Below are 18,475 nucleotides of genomic sequence, written 5' to 3' on the forward strand. Positions count from 1 at the left end.
TTTATCTTGAATGTTAGTTAGGCCAATGTGCGTCTAATAAAATACAAAATTTTAGGTTTTGAGATTTCATAAATTTTTAATAAAAGTTTCATGACTTTTATGAATATTAATATTTTTGAAAAATATTTTGTAAACACAGTAATTGGACCTATGCGGTTCTAACACAACAATTTTTTTTCGATTTAAAATTTTTTATTTTTTTTTTTAAATTTGTATGCAATATCATTGGCCAAAAATATCACGTGACCTAATTAAACCCAAAATAAAAATTATCTTAAACTTTTGTTTTACTGAAAATTTTCGTGAAATGTTTTATTTTGAATGTTAGTTAGGCCAATGCGCGTCTAATAAAATACAAAATTTTAGGTTTTGAGATTTCATAAATTTTTAATAAAAGTATCATAACTTTTATGAATATTAATATTTTCGAAAAATATTATGTAAACACGGTAATCAGACCTGTGCGGTTCTAACACAACAATTATTTTTCGATTTAAAATTTTTTATTTTTTTTCAAAAAATTTGTATGCAATATCATAGGCCAAAAATATCACGTGACCTAATTAAACCCAAAATTAAAATTACCTCAAACTTTTGTTTTACTGAAAATTTTCGCGAAATGTTTTATCTTGAATGTTAGTTAGGCCAATGCGCGTCTAATAAAATACAAAATTTTAGGTTTTGAAATTTCAAAAATTTTTAATAAAAGTTTCATTATTTTTATGAATATTAATATTTTCGAAAAATATTTTGTAAACACGGTAATTGGACCTGTGCGGTTCTAACACAACAATAATTTTTCGATTTAAATTTTTTTATTTTTTTTTAAAATTTGTTTGCAATATTATTGGCCAAAAATATCACGTGACCTAATTAAACCCAAAATAAAAATTACCTCAAACTTTTGTTTAACTGAAAATTTTTGCGAAATGTTTTATCTTGAATGTTAGTTAGGCCAATGCGCGTCTAATAAAATACAAAATTTTAGGTTTTGAGATTTCATAAATTTTTAATAAAAGTTTCATAATTTTTATGAGTATTAATATTTTCGAAAAATATTTTGTAAACATGGTAATTGGACCTGTGCGGTTCTAACTCAACAATTATTTTTCGATTTAAAATTTTTTATTTTTTTTCAAAAAATTTGTATGCAATATCATTGGCCAAAAATATCACGTGACCTAATTAAACCCAAAATAAAAATTACCTCAAACTTTTGTTTTACTGAAAATATTCGCGAAATGTTTTATTTTGAATGTTAGTTAGGCCAATGCACGTCTAATAAAATACAAAATTTTAGGTTTTGAGATTTCATAAATTTTTAATAAAAGTATCATAACTTTTATGAATATTAATATTTTCGAAAAATATTATGTAAACACGGTAATCAGACCTGTGCGGTTCTAACACAACAATTATTTTTCGATTTAAAATTTTTTATTTTTTTTCAAAAAATTTGTATGCAATATCATAGGCCAAAAATATCACGTGACCTAATTAAACCCAAAATTAAAATTACCTCAAACTTTTGTTTTACTGAAAATTTTCGCGAAATGTTTTATCTTGAATGTTAGTTAGGCCAATGCGCGTCTAATAAAATACAAAATTTTAGGTTTTGAAATTTCAAAAATTTTTAATAAAAGTTTCATTATTTTTATGAATATTAATATTTTCGAAAAATATTTTGTAAACACGGTAATTGGACCTGTGCGGTTCTAACACAACAATAATTTTTCGATTTAAATTTTTTTATTTTTTTTTAAAATTTGTTTGCAATATTATTGGCCAAAAATATCACGTGACCTAATTAAACCCAAAATAAAAATTACCTCAAACTTTTGTTTAACTGAAAATTTTTGCGAAATGTTTTATCTTGAATGTTAGTTAGGCCAATGCGCGTCTAATAAAATACAAAATTTTAGGTTTTGAGATTTCATAAATTTTTAATAAAAGTTTCATAATTTTTATGAGTATTAATATTTTCGAAAAATATTTTGTAAACATGGTAATTGGACCTGTGCGGTTCTAACTCAACAATTATTTTTCGATTTAAAATTTTTTATTTTTTTTCAAAAAATTTGTATGCAATATCATTGGCCAAAAATATCACGTGACCTAATTAAACCCAAAATAAAAATTACCTCAAACTTTTGTTTTACTGAAAATATTCGCGAAATGTTTTATCTTGAATGTTAGTTAGGCCAATGCGCTTCTAATTAAATATAAAATTTTAAGTTTTGAGATTTTGTCAATTTTTAATAAAAGTGTCATAACTTTTATGAATATTAATATTTTCGAAAAATATTATGTAAACATTATAATAGGACCTACGGTTCTAACAGAACAATTATTTTTTGATTGAAAAGTTTTTTTTTTTATTTGTATGCAATATTATTGGCCAAAAATATCACGTGACCTAATTAAACCCAAGAAATTTTCGAAAACAATTAAAAAAACAAAAATAAGAGCATTTTTTTATTTCACGTACATAGAATCGTTCGCGTAACCTTTTGACCTATCAAAACTGTATACTTAGCTCGACCAATGATCATACAAGTGTTGTATGATCATTGGCTCGACCAAACAATTTTTTTTGTCGCAAAACTTAAAATTTTATAGTTAATTAGAATTGTAATGACGTTACTAAGATTCAAGATAAAGAAAGTTTTTCAAAAAGTCTTTTTTTTATATTACAGGTCGTGACTATAGCTCTGCGTGAAAAAAAAAGAAAAAAAAAAATTTTCAATGGGAAAGCTGGGTTTCGAACCTTAGACTTTGCAACTTACAATGTATGGCATTACGCGTTGAGCTACCGGACTCGATATATAAGCGTTACTTATTTATATACATATGTTTGCAAGAGACTTTCGATAATAAAAAAATATTATGATCAATTTTATTAAACAAAAATGATTTTATAAAGTTGAACAACCGATGTTGTTATGTGTTGTAATGATCAATACTGCCTGTAAAACAAAAAATATATTTAATAAAATGTTACATAACGTAATTTGAAAACTTAAATCACACGCGATATATGAATATAAACTGTATACGAAATATAAAAATGATGTAATTTTTGTTCTGTTCAATATTTTTTGAATTTTTTTTATCTTAGGTGTTCTTTTGAGTGTTTTAACATAAATATAATCTCAAGTTAAAGTAACGACATCAAACTATTTTGAAGTACTTTAAAAATAAAATTTTACTATGATTGTTTAAGCCAAACACATTTTAAAAGTTAAAGCAAACGAGCCTAAAACCTAAAAGTAATCAACAAATTAAATTTATTTAAACTTGATAAACGCAGAAATGAAGTTTTGTGATCGTCAGTAGAGATATAACAATATTAGAGATATAACAAGACACTTTGGCACGAAGAAATACTTTTGTAAACAGTTAATATTAATAACATGTTAAAACTATGAATTTAGCTTCGTCATTTTTAGGTTGAACTTGATAAACTTTTTTTGTTAACCTTCCAACTATTTACGTGAAAGCGAGAAAAACCTAATCAAAAAGAAAAAAGAAATTACAATTTTCTTCAAGACGCTTCGGGGAACTCCCCGATTTCTGTTTTTATTTATCACGCTCGGATGGTTTTAGATGTAAATTGCTTTATCTTCGATTATATAATATTTCATGTTAATTAATATTTTACATTTTTAAATATAAATTGAATCACAATGTATGTAACAAATTTTTGTTCTTAATAAGTTATTATTTTTTTGTCTTAATCAAAAAATTTAAATACAGTTAAATATTTCAAGTTTTCTTAAAAATTTACAAAAATTATTATTAGTTAACCAACTTTGATATATTGTTATTACTACATAAATATTTATTTTTTGGGATGTATTTATTTAGATTCCCATACTAAATCAAATACTTTAAAGCCCTTAAACTTGATACACTATCGAACACATCAAACAATTATTTAAATTTCTTAAATTTAAAAATAAATGTCTATTTAATTTTTAACTTTTTTAGTTTTTAAAAAAATGCTAAATTATGTATTTAACTGAATTTTAAAAATTCAGTTAACTTTAAGATAACAAAAAAATAGTTTTTAAAACTTAAATATGTTTTGAATCATTTTTTTTAATTTAACTGTAAAACAATTTTTTAATTTAATTATTTTTTTATTTTAATTTACTATTGAACCCTTATTATGGTTTGAAATCTTAGATTTTGAAACATATTGTTATTGTCAGTGTATTTATTATTATGGTTCGAAATGTTAGATTTCGTTTTTCGTTTTATTTTTATTCTTACTAATCCAAATTTTGAAATCGAATAACTTTTGATTTTGTGTATATTAATTTTTTAAATTTTAGTATGTTGTTTATTATCATATTGTGTTTCAATCCTCCTATTCTCAAAATTTAATTATTACTAATTACTAATTGCTTGTTTATTTATTAAAATTTAAAGATCGTTATTAATTCTTCAAATCTTGGTCAATTGTATATCATAATATTAGTAACTCAAAAATGAATTAAAATTTTAATTTTTACAACTAATTACTAATTAATAGGTGTTTGTTTATTAATATTTAAAGATTGTTATTAATTTTTCAAATCTGGTATATCATAATATGATTTACATAAAAACGAGTTAAAAAATTAATTTTTGTATGTTTATCATATTGCTTGTAATTTTTGTATGTTTATCATAATGCTTGTTTATTTCATAAAAACTAAAGATTGTTATTTAAGCACAAAACAAAAAAAAAATTATTATGGTTCGAAATCTTAGATTTCGAAACATATTGTTATTGTCATTATACTTATTATTATGGTTCGAAATCTTAGATTTCGAAACATATTGTTATTGTCATTATACTTATTATTATTATTTTTATTATTATTATTTTTATTCTTTCTAGTCCCAATTTTAAAGAAGATATATTTAGTTCCTTAGAATTTAAAAATCTGAAATTTTAGTATGTTGTTTATTATCAGATTATGTTTTTATTCTCCTATTTATAACATTTAATTATCACTAATTACTAATTAATAAGTGTTTATTTATTAAAATTTAAAGGTTGTTATTAATTTTTTAAATCTTTGTCAATTGTATATTATAATATTACTAACTCAAAAATGAATTAAAATTTTAATTTTTATCACTAATTACTAATTAATAGGTAGGTGTTTATTTATTATAATTTAAAGGTTGTTATTAACTTTTTAAATTTTGGTCAATTGTATATCATGATATTAGTAACTCAAAAACGAATTAAAATTTTAATTTTTATCACTAATTACCAATTAATAGGTGTTTGTTTATTAAAATTTAGGGGGTTGTTATTAACTTTTTAAATCTTGGTCAATTGTATATCATGATATTACTAACTCAAAAATAAACTAAAATTAAAATTTTCATCACTAATTACTTAATAATGGGTGTTTGTTTATTCAAATTTAAAGATTAATATTAGGTTTTTAAATTTTGGTCGGTTATATCTTATTATATTTAAAATTTGAAGATAATTAAAAAATAATTCTTGTTTGTTTGTTATATTAAATGCTGGTTTGTTAATTAAAAATCAAAGGTATGTAATATTCTTAGTTAATGTTTATGCATATATTTTTTATTTATAAAATTTTACGTTAAAAATAATCAAATAATTTCGAACCATATTTTATTTATCAAATAAATCTAGTTGTTTTTATTCTTATTTGTTAAAATTAAAAATTAAAAAAATTTTTTTTAAAATTAAAAATTAAAAATTTTCAGTATGTTTGTGATTATCCCAACGAATCGCAAAACTCCTATTAACGACATTTAATTATCACTAATTACTAATTATTAATATATTTTATTATTAAAATTTAAAGATTAAATTTTCTGAAATTTTAATATGTTGTTGGTATTATTATTTTGTATGTTGCTATTTAAAATGAAGATTTAACTCTAGCTAAATATCGTTTAATCATTATTTTTGTTTTTTTTATAAAATAACGAATCAGTGTGAGTTTAACGCTTGAATAATTTAATAGCGTTCTGGTCGCCGTCAAAAATCGTCCTTTTCGCTGTCCATTAAAGTAAAATATATTGATTGAAAATTTAAGTAAAATGTTAAAGTATAAGTAAAAAATGTGTAAATTTTTTTTTTTTTAATTGTTTTGTTATTATTATATTTTAATACTCGTTTGATTACCAAAAATTAAGATCGGTATTTTGCTTTTAAATTTAGTTTACTTTTATATTACAATATCAATGAGTGCGTGTTCGTTTGTTAAAATTAGGTTAAAATTTAATATTTAAATTTATAATTTATTTAATAAACCTACTAAATAAATTATATTTTAAAAAAAAAATCAAACGATTTCAAACCATATTTTATTTATCAAATAAATCTAGTTTAGAAAATATTATTTATCATAATAAAAGTTTATTCATTAAATGTGCAGTTTAAAAACCTAGTATTGTTGGAACTATATAATAAATTTTTTTTATCTTGTTTTTATGGTTAATTTAAATTTAAAAAAATATTATATTCTAAATTAGAAACAATGAACAATTAAAATGCAAAATATGTCTTGATACGCTTAAATAAAAAAACTTCCAACGCTTATGTAAAAACTAAAATTTTTAAAACAAACACAAATGAAAATTTCTTTGTACTATTGCACTCCAAACGGTACGTTAAAAACGATAAAATGTGTTATTTTAAAAAACGAATACACTACAAATAGGACTCAAGGGTACCATTCCGACGAATATCGCAAGTCCAGCAATGAAAGCTCCCACCGATCGAGTTTGCATGTTTAATGTTTACTGGAATCGGGGTGATGCCTTAACAATAAAAGCAAAAATAGTAAGTGCAAAAAAACGCTTATACAAAGTAATTGTCATGCTGTTTAAAAATTGGCGATTTAGTGGTAAACCGCCACAAAATAACAATGTTTTAAAAAATTGTTTAAAGTAAAGTCGTATAACGTACCTAGTTTTTCAAACATTTTGATTATTGGTTTTTCGTGAGCCGCACAAATCACTCTTTTTTCATCAAGCATTAATACGTTCATGCTTACGTAACCACTTGACATCCACATAGGATGGTCTGTTAAAAAAAAAGCAATTTAGGCATTTTACCCTAGGCAATCCGGTAGCTTGATGTAGCGGTTTTAACATTAAACTAAGAGTCAAATAGTTTAAGATTCGGGCCGCACTAATACCACGCTATTCACCCTTCGGCCCACTTTATAAAAAGCTTGAACACCTTTTTTTAGAAAAATTATAAAAACTAAATATTTTATACCAAAATAATAAATATTTTATACCAAAATAAAACTTGGACCCTTCAGTTCATTTCAGTATCGAATGCGTCGTGGGTTTACATATTATGTATAAGATTGAATAAAACCTAGGGTTAAATTAAATAAAACCTAGTGTTTTTATTGCTTACCATCAGGCACAGTTGGTGTTGGTATTTCTACCAACTTCCATCCAGCTTTGTCAAACATAGCTCTCTATAATATAAAACGCATTTTCGCAATGTTTTTTATTTTGATTTAAATAGTTAATTTCTGAGTTCTGGTGTACTTGCATTAATGTCATGGGTTTGGTTAACACAAAATTAAACAAAATATAGTGGATTAAACCTTTACCTCATTGCAAGGCTTCTTTGGGCTAACAAGTACTAATCCTGGACCAATAGGCAAAAACGAAGCATCAATATGCATTGGATTAGGGTCGTTTAAAGTAAGAGTGTGTACCCTGTATTCAGGGCCAAGATGGCGAGCTAGCCACTCAATTCCAAATTCATTTGTAACCTTAATACAGGGCGTTTATTTTTTATACAGTTTAAAATATAAACTAACTTTGGGACATCTAATGATTATGAAATTAAGACAAGTTTTAAGAAGTGAAACTTACATGGCTTCTTTGTGCAAAAATATCTCGACCAGCCCTTGCAAAATCTGCAGCGTCGAAACATGGTTCAAATTCAGTCGTTGCCATTTGCCCTGAAAAGGCCATTTTAACGCGTTCTTCTCGGCTTCGATTTTCAAAATTCTAAAATATGAAAAAAAAAGTTTTAAAATGTCGTCCTAAAGAAATTTTTTTACTTTAACAAAAACTTTATGTAATTTTACCTAAGTTAAAACATGTACATCTTAAATTTTGTTATTACCATATCATAAAGTTCATCACTCATTTGAGGTTTTGGTGCTGTGGTCCATTTTGCTCCTGCTTTAAAATACTTTTTCATGAGAGTTCGGTATGCTCTGTATTCATAAAATCGACTTCTCCAGGCCATTGGTGCCTCAATTATTTCTTCGCCAACTACCATTAAGATATCACGGGGCATAGCAGCATATACACCACCTTAGGTAATAAAATAAAGATGTAAATATAGGCACAAGTATAAATTTATATATATGGGCACAAGTAGATATATTTTAATGCCAAAATACATTTTGACTTGAAATCTGGTGTTTCGTAGCTTTCTCTCCAATCAATGACATCAGGTCTTTGCACAATGACACCTTCCTGCTGAATAACATTTACTAGCTCATCAATTTCCTGCTTCACAATTTTCATATGTTCCTTCGCAAACGGTTTGCCGCCGTTTTTTTGGTAAAATGGCCAAAGCGAATCATCAACTGACCCCTGTAAATATTCAAAGAAGTATTTTAATGGTTTTTAAAAAAATTATGTTTTTATATATATTTTTAGAAGCATAACTTAAGGTTTATCTAGGTTTAAGATATTATATTAGAGAAAGGCCAAGCCTTACCATGCAAGTTTTTAACGCAAGGAAAATATGAAATTGAACTTAACATATAAAACTGTCAGCTTTTTTATCACTATGCCACACCGTCAGGTAGGTATTAAAAATACTATTAAAGTTACCATTATAGAAATGTATTATATACTTAGATTTATAATTTTACCAAAACTTCTGGACCAGCAGGAGGCACACAAGCAAAATCCGGTCTTCCCACGATCACTTCTTCCAGCGGATCCCACTCGTTATAACATTGAACAACTGGTTTCTTTTTTTGTGTCAAAACCTTGTTATTTTAAATTATAAAGTTTGTTATAATTTAACCCATACATTAAAAAAGGGTAAAATATATAGTAATAAACAAATTAAAGAATCCGTGTAGCTTAAAAATTAGTTAGGTCACGATACAACACGCGGATGTTTTAAATGTTGGATGTATTGTCGAATACATATGGCTAACTTCCTATATAGGTCGGTAGCAAAAACAGACCGTTTATACAGAACATAAACTGCGGTCGTTAATTTTGTATCTAAATTTAACTAACGGTTGTATGTAAATTTAACTAACTGAACTTTCTAAAAAATTTAAATTTGTGCAAAAAAGTCATGTTTTAATTCAAACCCTGCTTAACATATATTTTACACAATTTATTAAAAAATAATTAAAGGCTACTGAAATTTTAAGTAAAAAGTTTTTTTTTAAATATCTAAAATTTTACTTACCTCTTCTTGTGACGCAGCACTAACAAACCGATAAGACATTTTTAATTGATTTGTAATGGAAGAACATTTTAAAACTCTGCCGATTGCTTTAGAAAAAATCATGATGTTTCTTGTTATATATAAAAACTTTAGAGGGCTAAGTAATTACAGTTATCTATATTAAAAATTTATTTGGTTACATAAAAAACACAATTAAAACTTTAAAAATAATCTTTTAATTATTTCTAATTCTCTGTAAAAAGTTTCGAAATCTCTCTTTCTTAAACTTTTATTACATATAAGTTCAAAACGAGCGTAAACGCTACTGAAAGTGCTTTTAGCAATTTTACATAAGCGCTTGAACGCGTTTCAAACCGGTGAGCCGATTGATTACGGCTTAAGGCTTAGTGACTGATAGTAGCTTACTTGTAGTTTGTCAAAAGATTTACTGGCAGGAAACATATGCCTCGGAAATAAATTTTGTCGGTAAAACGCGTGTATGTAAAAAATATGCATCCGAAATTTTACCATGAGTTTTGTCACAAGTCTACGTATAATTAATGATTTTCAAAACCATTGACTAAAGAATGTATATTAACAGAAAATGTGCATAACCGTGCCATGTTTTAAACTGAATATGTTTTTTTCCCATTTACAGAACTTTATTAGTGTTATACTTCAGCGCAGGATTTAAAATTATACTGAGTTATATTAAATGTAATTTTTGTTTTTAAATTTGTTACTGCACTGTGATCAACAAACTATAAATGCCGAACAAAAAATTAAACAATTGTGTTAGGCTCTGTGCGTTTTCAAAAGCAAAAATAAAATTTAAAAAAGCTTGTCAGAAGTGGGATTCGAACCCACGCCTCCATTCGGAGACCAGAACACCCAACACCGTACAACGGCGAAGATTTCTCTTGAGTCTGGCGCCTTAGACCACTCGGCCATCCTGACACGACGATTCGACTCGTCAAAAATAGATGTTATTAGCGGCTTTAATGCTTATAAAGTAAATTTAAAAAAATGCTTATAGAGTAAATTTTAAAAAAATAAAAAAAGTTTATCTTTTTCGTTTTATATCATTTAATTGTTTAAATTTTGTTAAGGATTTAAGCAAAGGCCCAAAAATCAAATTTAAACAACTTTTTGTTTTTGCCATTAAATTTTGCAATCAATTTCTTCCAACTTAAATATCAAGTTTAAGCAAACGTTAAACGTTCCTGGGTTTGGTGACCATGCCATACCATACTTAACATTTTTATTTTAACATTAATATTTGTGGCATGTTTTAAATCATTAAATTGAATTTGGCATTTTTTTTCCGTCGCGTTATTGTAATATTTACTATATATCTTATTATTCATGAATGCGCGAAAAACCGAAATAAAAAAAGTAAAATAAAAAAAACGTTTTACAATCTAAAAGCGGTTCAATTATAAGAAACTAACTAATTTAGAAGTTATTTTTATATTGCATAGTCAGTTTAATTAGTTTTTTTTATTGCCTGTTTCTTTAAACCTTTTCTTAAAACTATAGTCTTAAAACAAAACGTATTTTTTTAAAAATTGTTACTTTAATAATATTGCGCTTGCAAACGCGTGCATTTTTGCCAATGCTGCCCATGATGGATTTGTATATTGGCGTCTTTAAATTAATGATAATAGGAAACAAACTAGCAGGTTATATTACCCTTTGCATTTCCGTTTGTTTTGTGTGATATCCCGTTTGCCATGTGCTGCATTATGTAGGAACATTTTATGAAAATTGTTTAATAAATTTTTTTTCTGATTATAAATTAAATGTGCTTCACTTTTTTGTTTTGTATGTAATAATTGGTGGCACTTGCGCAGCGACCTTTCTAACCTTTGAACATACAACATTGACTATGAATTAACGATATGTTAATTTGGGTATTTTATATTGTCACATATTTTTAAGTCACGGGGTGACTGGTGACTAATTTTAACTGTGTTTGCATTCGACGGGATGTTAGTCTTGTCTTCCCACATTTTATTCGCGATAGTGTAATTTAGGTTATTTTTAGGCTTATGAAATCACTTACTTTATTGTGTATTAATTATATTTTTAAACGTCAAAAAAAATATAAAAAAAACTTTAACTATATTTTTGTAACAATATTGTTACGTATTTTTCGTCTAATTACTGTCGTATCCAGTCGACAACTTATAAACTAGCACAGAGTTCAGCGTATAACATTTACTTACAAAATATAGGCTAACACCGCAAAGACCAAACCTAACCGTTCAGCAGGTTCTTTAAAACGTTACTTCCAAAAATGTAACACTACCTATTTAACGTAGTAATTCGCGCTAAAAACTAACACGCCTTATCAGAAAGTGTCAAGACAGATAAATATTTTACTAGACAAATACAACAAAGATTGGGGCAACTGGGATTTTACGCCGTTTGTAACAATATGTTGATTCAGAATATTACTACTCAACGATTCCAAAAAAGTAAATATATTTCCTAAAACATAAGATTAATGATAATACATTGTAATATAATATAAAAACTATGTTACGACCTTAAACAATTATGTTTGAACAAACCAAAATGCATTGTTAGATACAAAATCATTGTGGCAACACAAAAACCTAGTATAAAAGGGGTTTATATTTTTGTGCTTTTCTTTTTATCTAACGCTACAACTTGAGCCAGAAAAGTGTTTTTTATAAAAAGAAATAATACAAATTTTATAAAACAATAACATATTCCAGTAATATTTTTCGACAACATCTCACGGTCCATTGATTTTTAAGAAGCGATTACCACGAAACCGAAATTCCCTAAACCGAAAGCCACATTGGTTACCACGATTTACTTACAAAATACACAAACAAAAAATATTATAAAAAAAACGTACAAAAATGCAAGATTTTGAAATAACAGACCAAGAGAGACAATGTTTTCCGATAACAACTGTACAAGGTTTTATTAATTTGGTTGAGAATCATATTTTTGACGAAAATTCCGAAGAACCAAACTTGGTGTTTTTGTCAATTTTGTTTGGATATTTAGAACATGAATTAACTATTAGTCGAATATCAACAGACATTAACGCGCAACCCGAAAGTAGTTCTTCAGAAAATAATTTATCAAAAAACCACCAGGACCAAAGCTTCCATGAAGAATTCCCGATACTGGAATTGGAAATAGTTGAAGGTCTTTACAAGCAAATTGAGCTTTTTATAAAAGCAAATGTGGACAAAAGTCAGACAGACTTTACAACGAGAAGCGGTTATGCTACAAAAAAATTGTGCAAACATGTAAGCGATATGATGTGGAATGGACTGTTGAGGTCATACCATAAAGACAAAGCCCATATTCAATCAATGTTTAGCTATTTAACAAGTACGTAGCCTAAAAAATATAATAATTTATTGTTCATGTGCCGGTCTGGAAAGTAGGGCAGTTTTCGACGAGAGCTTGTGCTTGCAAGCGTAAAAAATGGCGTGACTGCGCGTGCGCGTGCTGCCCTACTTTTCAGACTGATTCATGTGTAAAAAAACAACCTAGTAGTTATAGGATTTTATCATAAAAAGTAATATTTAGGTCAGCAATTGGATTGTTTTGGATTGGCATTTGTTGTGGTAGCAGCTTGTCAAGTGTTGAACTACAGCGATGTTCATTTAACACTGAGTGGAGATCATGCATGGGCTTCTTGTGGAGAAGATTCAAAAGTAATTTGTATTACCAGAAATTCGACAACTATGTTTCTTTTTTTTGTTTAATCTTTAATATAAATTGTTTATTGAGTATTCAAAGCAAAAAATAGATAATTGTATATTCTAAATTGATTTTTTTAAATTTTTTTAACCCATTTTTAAACTTTTGTACTGGCACTACTATTGGTAAGTGATGCAATCTATTACTACTATGTATAAAAGCTATCAACCAGCACCTTTATGTTAAAGTACAGTTGATATTGGTTTAAATGTTATTTGCTTTACATTTTTTCTGTTTTTTTTTTTTTAAGGAAATGGTTGAAATAACTTGGCATGGTAGAGACACTGAAGATAAAAGGGGAAATACAATAGACAACAGATCAATGGACAAGGCAAGTTCTTAAAATCTTATTATTGAAATGACTATTTGTTTATTGATATGGGGCTCTAATTTTGAAAAATTTTATTTTTAGCAATTTAAAATACCAACTCCAAATTTAATTCCCACATTGACCAAATAAAATTCAGTATTCCCACATTAACCATTTAAAAAGTTAATATTTACCAGTATTTAAATTGTTACAGAACTGGTTATATTATAATGGTTCACCAGTTAAGTGTGATCGTTACATGGAGGTGGCAGCATTGTTAGTGTCAATTAATCCATCAATAGATATTCATACAGAAAGCGAAGAACTACAATTCATTCAATTTAAATTACTATTTTCAATGTACAAAAAAGGATATTTAGATAGGTACAAGAAATTTTTTTTTGTGTTAAAACTGAGGTTAATTTGTTTGCCTTAAAAAAAAAAATTTTAGTGGTAAAAAACATACAACAGATTTTAGCATTTTTTGTTTAGATACCCAATGGGCCTTTCAAGTTTAGCTGACCTTTTAGAAACAGCCACTATGTTAATACCGCCAAGTGAACAACTACCCAGCATGGATGGCCTCCACGAAAAAGCAGTCAACTCCGTTCAAAATTTCTACAACGATCTTCATGTCTTTCCGTACTGCAGTCAGGGGCATTACTTTTTAAGAAAACATCGCTATAGAGAAGCGATTCAATGCTGGGCCAAAGCAGCTCAAATATTAGCCAAGTAAGTTTTTTTTTTAATTAAAAATGGTTGATTTTTTTATAATGTTTGATTTTTTTTAAAAAACTTTAGCTTGACTTGATTAACTTTTACCATCGTATTACTAGATATAATTACGGGAAGGATGATGAAGAATTATACAAAGAAGTTATCGAGATAGCCAATGACTCTATTATTCAAGCTTTAAAAGGAGATCCCTTGTTATGTTCCAATAAAGATTGCTATTACGATATTATCAGGTGACAGAAACAATATACACTTTTCAAGTGCTAATTTCTGATGTGGTTTTACACCATAAATTATCTAGAAAGGGAAAAAGGGGCTTCTCCTAAATGTTAAAATTTATTACAACATTGGACCTTTTTAAGTGAAACATCATTTTTTTGCAGATTTTACGACGGGATATGTCTTTGGGAAGAGGACTCGTCCACCCCGGTTTTGCACTCGTGGTGGGCGAAATACTTCACCCTTTCTGTTGGTAAATTTCAACCCGAAGTCCGGGAATCATTCAAAGACCAGAACGCCAGCAAATTACCTAACTTGGATATTGTTAAAAGAAGATCAAACCGAATGAGCAGGCTAGGGTCGCCGTCGTTACTAAGCGACGATTATGACGTAGAGAGCAACGCGTCCGTGATTGGTTCGCCGGCTTATTCGTCACGCGACGAAGGCGAAACGTCATGCGACGCGTCGTCACGTGAACGCCGACCAATCACGAGGCTTCATTTGTGCAGCCAGAAAATGAAAGATCTCAAAGACATGTTGACCAGCGGAAAAAAGGTCAATTCGCAAGCGGTCAGTCTTCTGCTGACTGCCCAGTCTCAAGTTCATTTTGTTAAGCGACGGTCTAACGTTACAAGTGAATACAACATTGAGTACAACGACAACAAACGTATCCGAAAATCGAGGGACTATGACCAGTAAAACCCCAGATTTTATAAATTCAACTATCATGTATATTTTCTAGAATTTGTTTATTTGTATTACAAACAAAAATAAATAACAAAATAATATGTGTCGGTTACCCAATAAAATCATTATTTTATATGCCTTCTTTTGAGGTATTATCTTTTAAAAATCACTCATACGTTTAGCTTTTTATTCTTCCGATCTTATATAACTAAGAATATTAAAAGGTAAGTGATTTTCTACGAAAACAGAATTGGCTTCTCTAATGTGTAAGTTGACCAATCTCCGTAGAGGTCGCGGGTATGGGTCAAACCGCAAAGTTTTCTTTACTCGTTTGGCAAATCCCTTTATTTGCTGAGATAAACAGACTAGTCGCTCATCTAGTTCGTTAGAATTTAAATGCTCATAGTCTATGAAGTTCATCATTTTTTTTGTCGCCTTAATTGGATCTTCGACTATTTGTTCGTAGAGGATTATCAGGTAAGGAGTTTTACCGTAAACGACAAATTTTAATTTATCAACCCATTCAACTAAAGAGGTCCGTAAATATTTCTCGAATTCTAAAAAAGGTAAAGTTGTGGTAATATTTTTATCAAACGGTTATTTTTTAGGGAACTTTTAAAACTGGGCATTTACTTGCTCCTTTGAAATCTTCTGAATCAGCAGTACCAATATGACCAGAACTCTTTCTGTTAATTTCGGATAAAATCTGATCGTAGGGATTTCTAAGCAGGTGAATAAATTTACCATAAGATAGGTTTCGTTTATTTGCATTATGAGTTTTGATTACTTGAACTCTGCTGTAGTCCATCAGCTCACCCAAAAGCCCGACTGAAATAATTGTAAAATATTGACTGTTATAACCAACATTTTATATAAAAATTTAACATAAAATTACATTTTTATATACATGTTTAACTTTTTATTTGTGTTACATGAGCTAGAGCTTTTTGTAAAAAAGCAAATACGATTTTAAAAATCTTTCTAATGTAAAGTTTAATGTTAAATCTTAATCAGAATACTGTCAATTTTCTAATAGCATTTAGCATTTTTCAACTACCAAAACTATTATTTTTTGTTACTATGTAAACCTACATATAAATTTTAAAAACAACAAAAATTTAAAACTTTTAACCGGCCGTCTGGTACATGAAAGTATAGTTTTGTTTTGACCTATAATAAAAAAGTATTATTTTTTAAATGTGTCAAAACAAACAAACCTTTCACAAAACCAACGTCTGAATAAACAGACCCAGTATAAATCCCTGAAGCTTTTTCTAATAAGTATCGTGTCCACGTGTTCCCGGACCCGGCATGCGAAAACAGGGATATCAAAGAACGATTCTTCGCCGGCAAAAACCCGACTCGGTCGCAACGATCATCAGGTAAAAGAGTTCTGTACACTGTCAGGTGATTCGGCTCGTTGCAATTTAAACTGGAATACCTAACACTGCCGATACATATATTTTTTAATTTAAAGAAGCATTGTGATGGTTAGAACAAAGGCAGCGTGGTGTAGTGGTAAGAACACTTGCTACACCACCATGAGGTCGTTGGTTCAATCCCCACTGATCTCATGCTGTAGCGCCCCTGAGTAAGGCGGTATAAACGGTATGAACTCCTGCTGAGCCATCACTTATTCAGCAGAATAAATATCGGGCAATTATAATCTATAATATCCCAAACTGCCACAGGCAACTCGAAATTGGGTCGGAGTAACTAATGTTACTCTATGTTTAAGTCGCGCAATCGACTTTTCCACATCGAAGATAAAGATATAGAAAAAATGGGTCCAATGTGCAAAGAAATAAAACTTACATTTTGGTTGCATTTCCGCAACTACATACATTGTTGCTGTGCATGATTGCCAACGTCTTGCCGACTTTTCCACAATATAAAATACAATTTTCCGGCTCGGGAAAATTTTTGTAAATGCTTTCAGTATCTATAAAATCTAATTGCATCGACGACACACAACCAATTGATCTGCCTGAAGCAAAGTCTTCTGGAGTACTTTTTTCTAAAATAAAGTTTTTTTTTATTTAATACTTATTGCTTTTTAACCGTAGTTTTCCCATTAATACAAATTATTGTGTGGTTCCTAAAGCACATTGCATTTTAAAAAACGTTTAAAAAAAACTTCAAATTAATTAAAACAAAAAAAACGCGTAACTTACCTTTTACGCAAGGTGATGATAGCTGATATAATTGCATGTCACTAGTTTTACAGTGCGCTTCGGAGTGAATGTCATAGTCTTCTTTTTGTTGATCAGCCTCGATTAACATGTCAGTTATCGTATATGGATCATAGGTACAAATGCATAGGTCTCCTTGTGTTATTGCAGCGTAGAAAAACTTGCTATATACACAAACAAAAAAGGCTTAAAAGGCTGTTTTTACAGTCAATAAAAATGGCTAAAGATGTAATAACTCATGCACAAGTAAATTATAAAAACTTAACAAGGTGTAACTGAAGTATACACACAAAAATGAGTTATTTTGGGTTATTAAAAACTATAAAATGCATATCCCACCTACCATGTTTTACATTGAACAAAACATTGAATTTTTGAAAACCTGCCGCTCATGGACAAAAAATGACTTGCAGCAGAATTTACTTTTTTAAGTTCAGGGTTCGGCCGGAAGCACCCAATTTCAAACCCTATGTATGTAAAAGATCATTATGTTAAAACTTTTTAAGAGCATATTTCAAATACTATCTACAACACGTTAAAACCACTGTGTCTCTTATGTAATAAAAATATACCATCACAGCTATATGAGTTGTCATTTACTTCCGATCCCTTAAGTTCAGATCTAGAAAGAAAATTCAAAAAAGCGAAATTACATTTAACTTTATATATGTCACATATTTTATCAAATACATACCTTAAAATATCTTCCAAACCATGTTTTTTAACTAATAGTATTTGTAGAGTTATAACACAAAGCACACAAAATCCGATTAGGAATTTGCCTGATATTAACCTTTTTAATCTTTTCAAAAACAACGTTATTATAAATACCATAGCTTACGTAGCCAATATGCTTAAACTGAATAATAATTGTGCTTTTAAGTAAAGTATAAATAACGCTACACAATGAATATCTATTCTTTTGATGATGTAATTTTACCATCTGAGTCGGAAACAGGCGTATTAGTTATTAATTCTTTCTTAATGGATATAAGAATCTATTCTTTGTGTCGAGATAAATCGCCATTTAATCAGTACTGCAGTAGTGTAAAATATTTTATAATAACTAAGCGAAATTGTAAACAAATTAAAAATAATTTAAAAAAGTTTAAAAATACTTTTTCCATTTTTGATAGGCTT

General features: G+C 28.1%; 2 protein-coding genes and 1 non-coding gene across 3 annotated transcripts; 1 reads left to right on the top strand and 2 right to left on the bottom strand.

Moving 5' to 3' along the window:
• Positions 1-6,331: 6,331 nt before the first annotated feature.
• On the bottom strand, positions 6,332-8,990 carry LOC145752014 (glycine amidinotransferase, mitochondrial-like). Its single transcript, XM_082568195.1, has 8 exons — positions 8,904-8,990; positions 8,424-8,619; positions 8,141-8,334; positions 7,885-8,022; positions 7,617-7,781; positions 7,415-7,478; positions 6,953-7,069; positions 6,332-6,804 (listed from the first exon to the last, which is right to left on the bottom strand). Exons 2-8 carry the CDS (start codon positions 8,548-8,550, stop codon positions 6,695-6,697), a joined length of 915 nt encoding a protein of 304 aa, XP_082424321.1. The 5' UTR covers positions 8,551-8,619; positions 8,904-8,990; the 3' UTR covers positions 6,332-6,694.
• Positions 8,991-10,281: 1,291 nt separating this feature from the next.
• Positions 10,282-10,396, bottom strand: Trnal-caa (transfer RNA leucine (anticodon CAA)). The gene is made up of 2 exons: positions 10,359-10,396; positions 10,282-10,327 (listed from the first exon to the last, which is right to left on the bottom strand). It is a non-coding gene; the product is annotated as a tRNA-Leu (tRNA).
• A 1,916-nt stretch (positions 10,397-12,312) lies between these two features.
• On the top strand, positions 12,313-15,155 carry LOC145752163 (menin-like). Its single transcript, XM_082568388.1, has 7 exons — positions 12,313-12,817; positions 13,019-13,146; positions 13,443-13,523; positions 13,717-13,886; positions 13,995-14,234; positions 14,339-14,470; positions 14,621-15,155. Exons 1-7 carry the CDS (start codon positions 12,334-12,336, stop codon positions 15,153-15,155), a joined length of 1,770 nt encoding a protein of 589 aa, XP_082424514.1. The 5' UTR covers positions 12,313-12,333.
• The last annotated feature ends 3,320 nt before the right edge of the window (positions 15,156-18,475 follow it).

Source organism: Corella eumyota, chromosome 5 (genome assembly GCF_963082875.1).
Source record: "Corella eumyota chromosome 5, kaCorEumy4.1, whole genome shotgun sequence".
In the NCBI taxonomy this organism is placed as follows: domain Eukaryota; kingdom Metazoa; phylum Chordata; class Ascidiacea; order Phlebobranchia; family Corellidae; genus Corella; species Corella eumyota.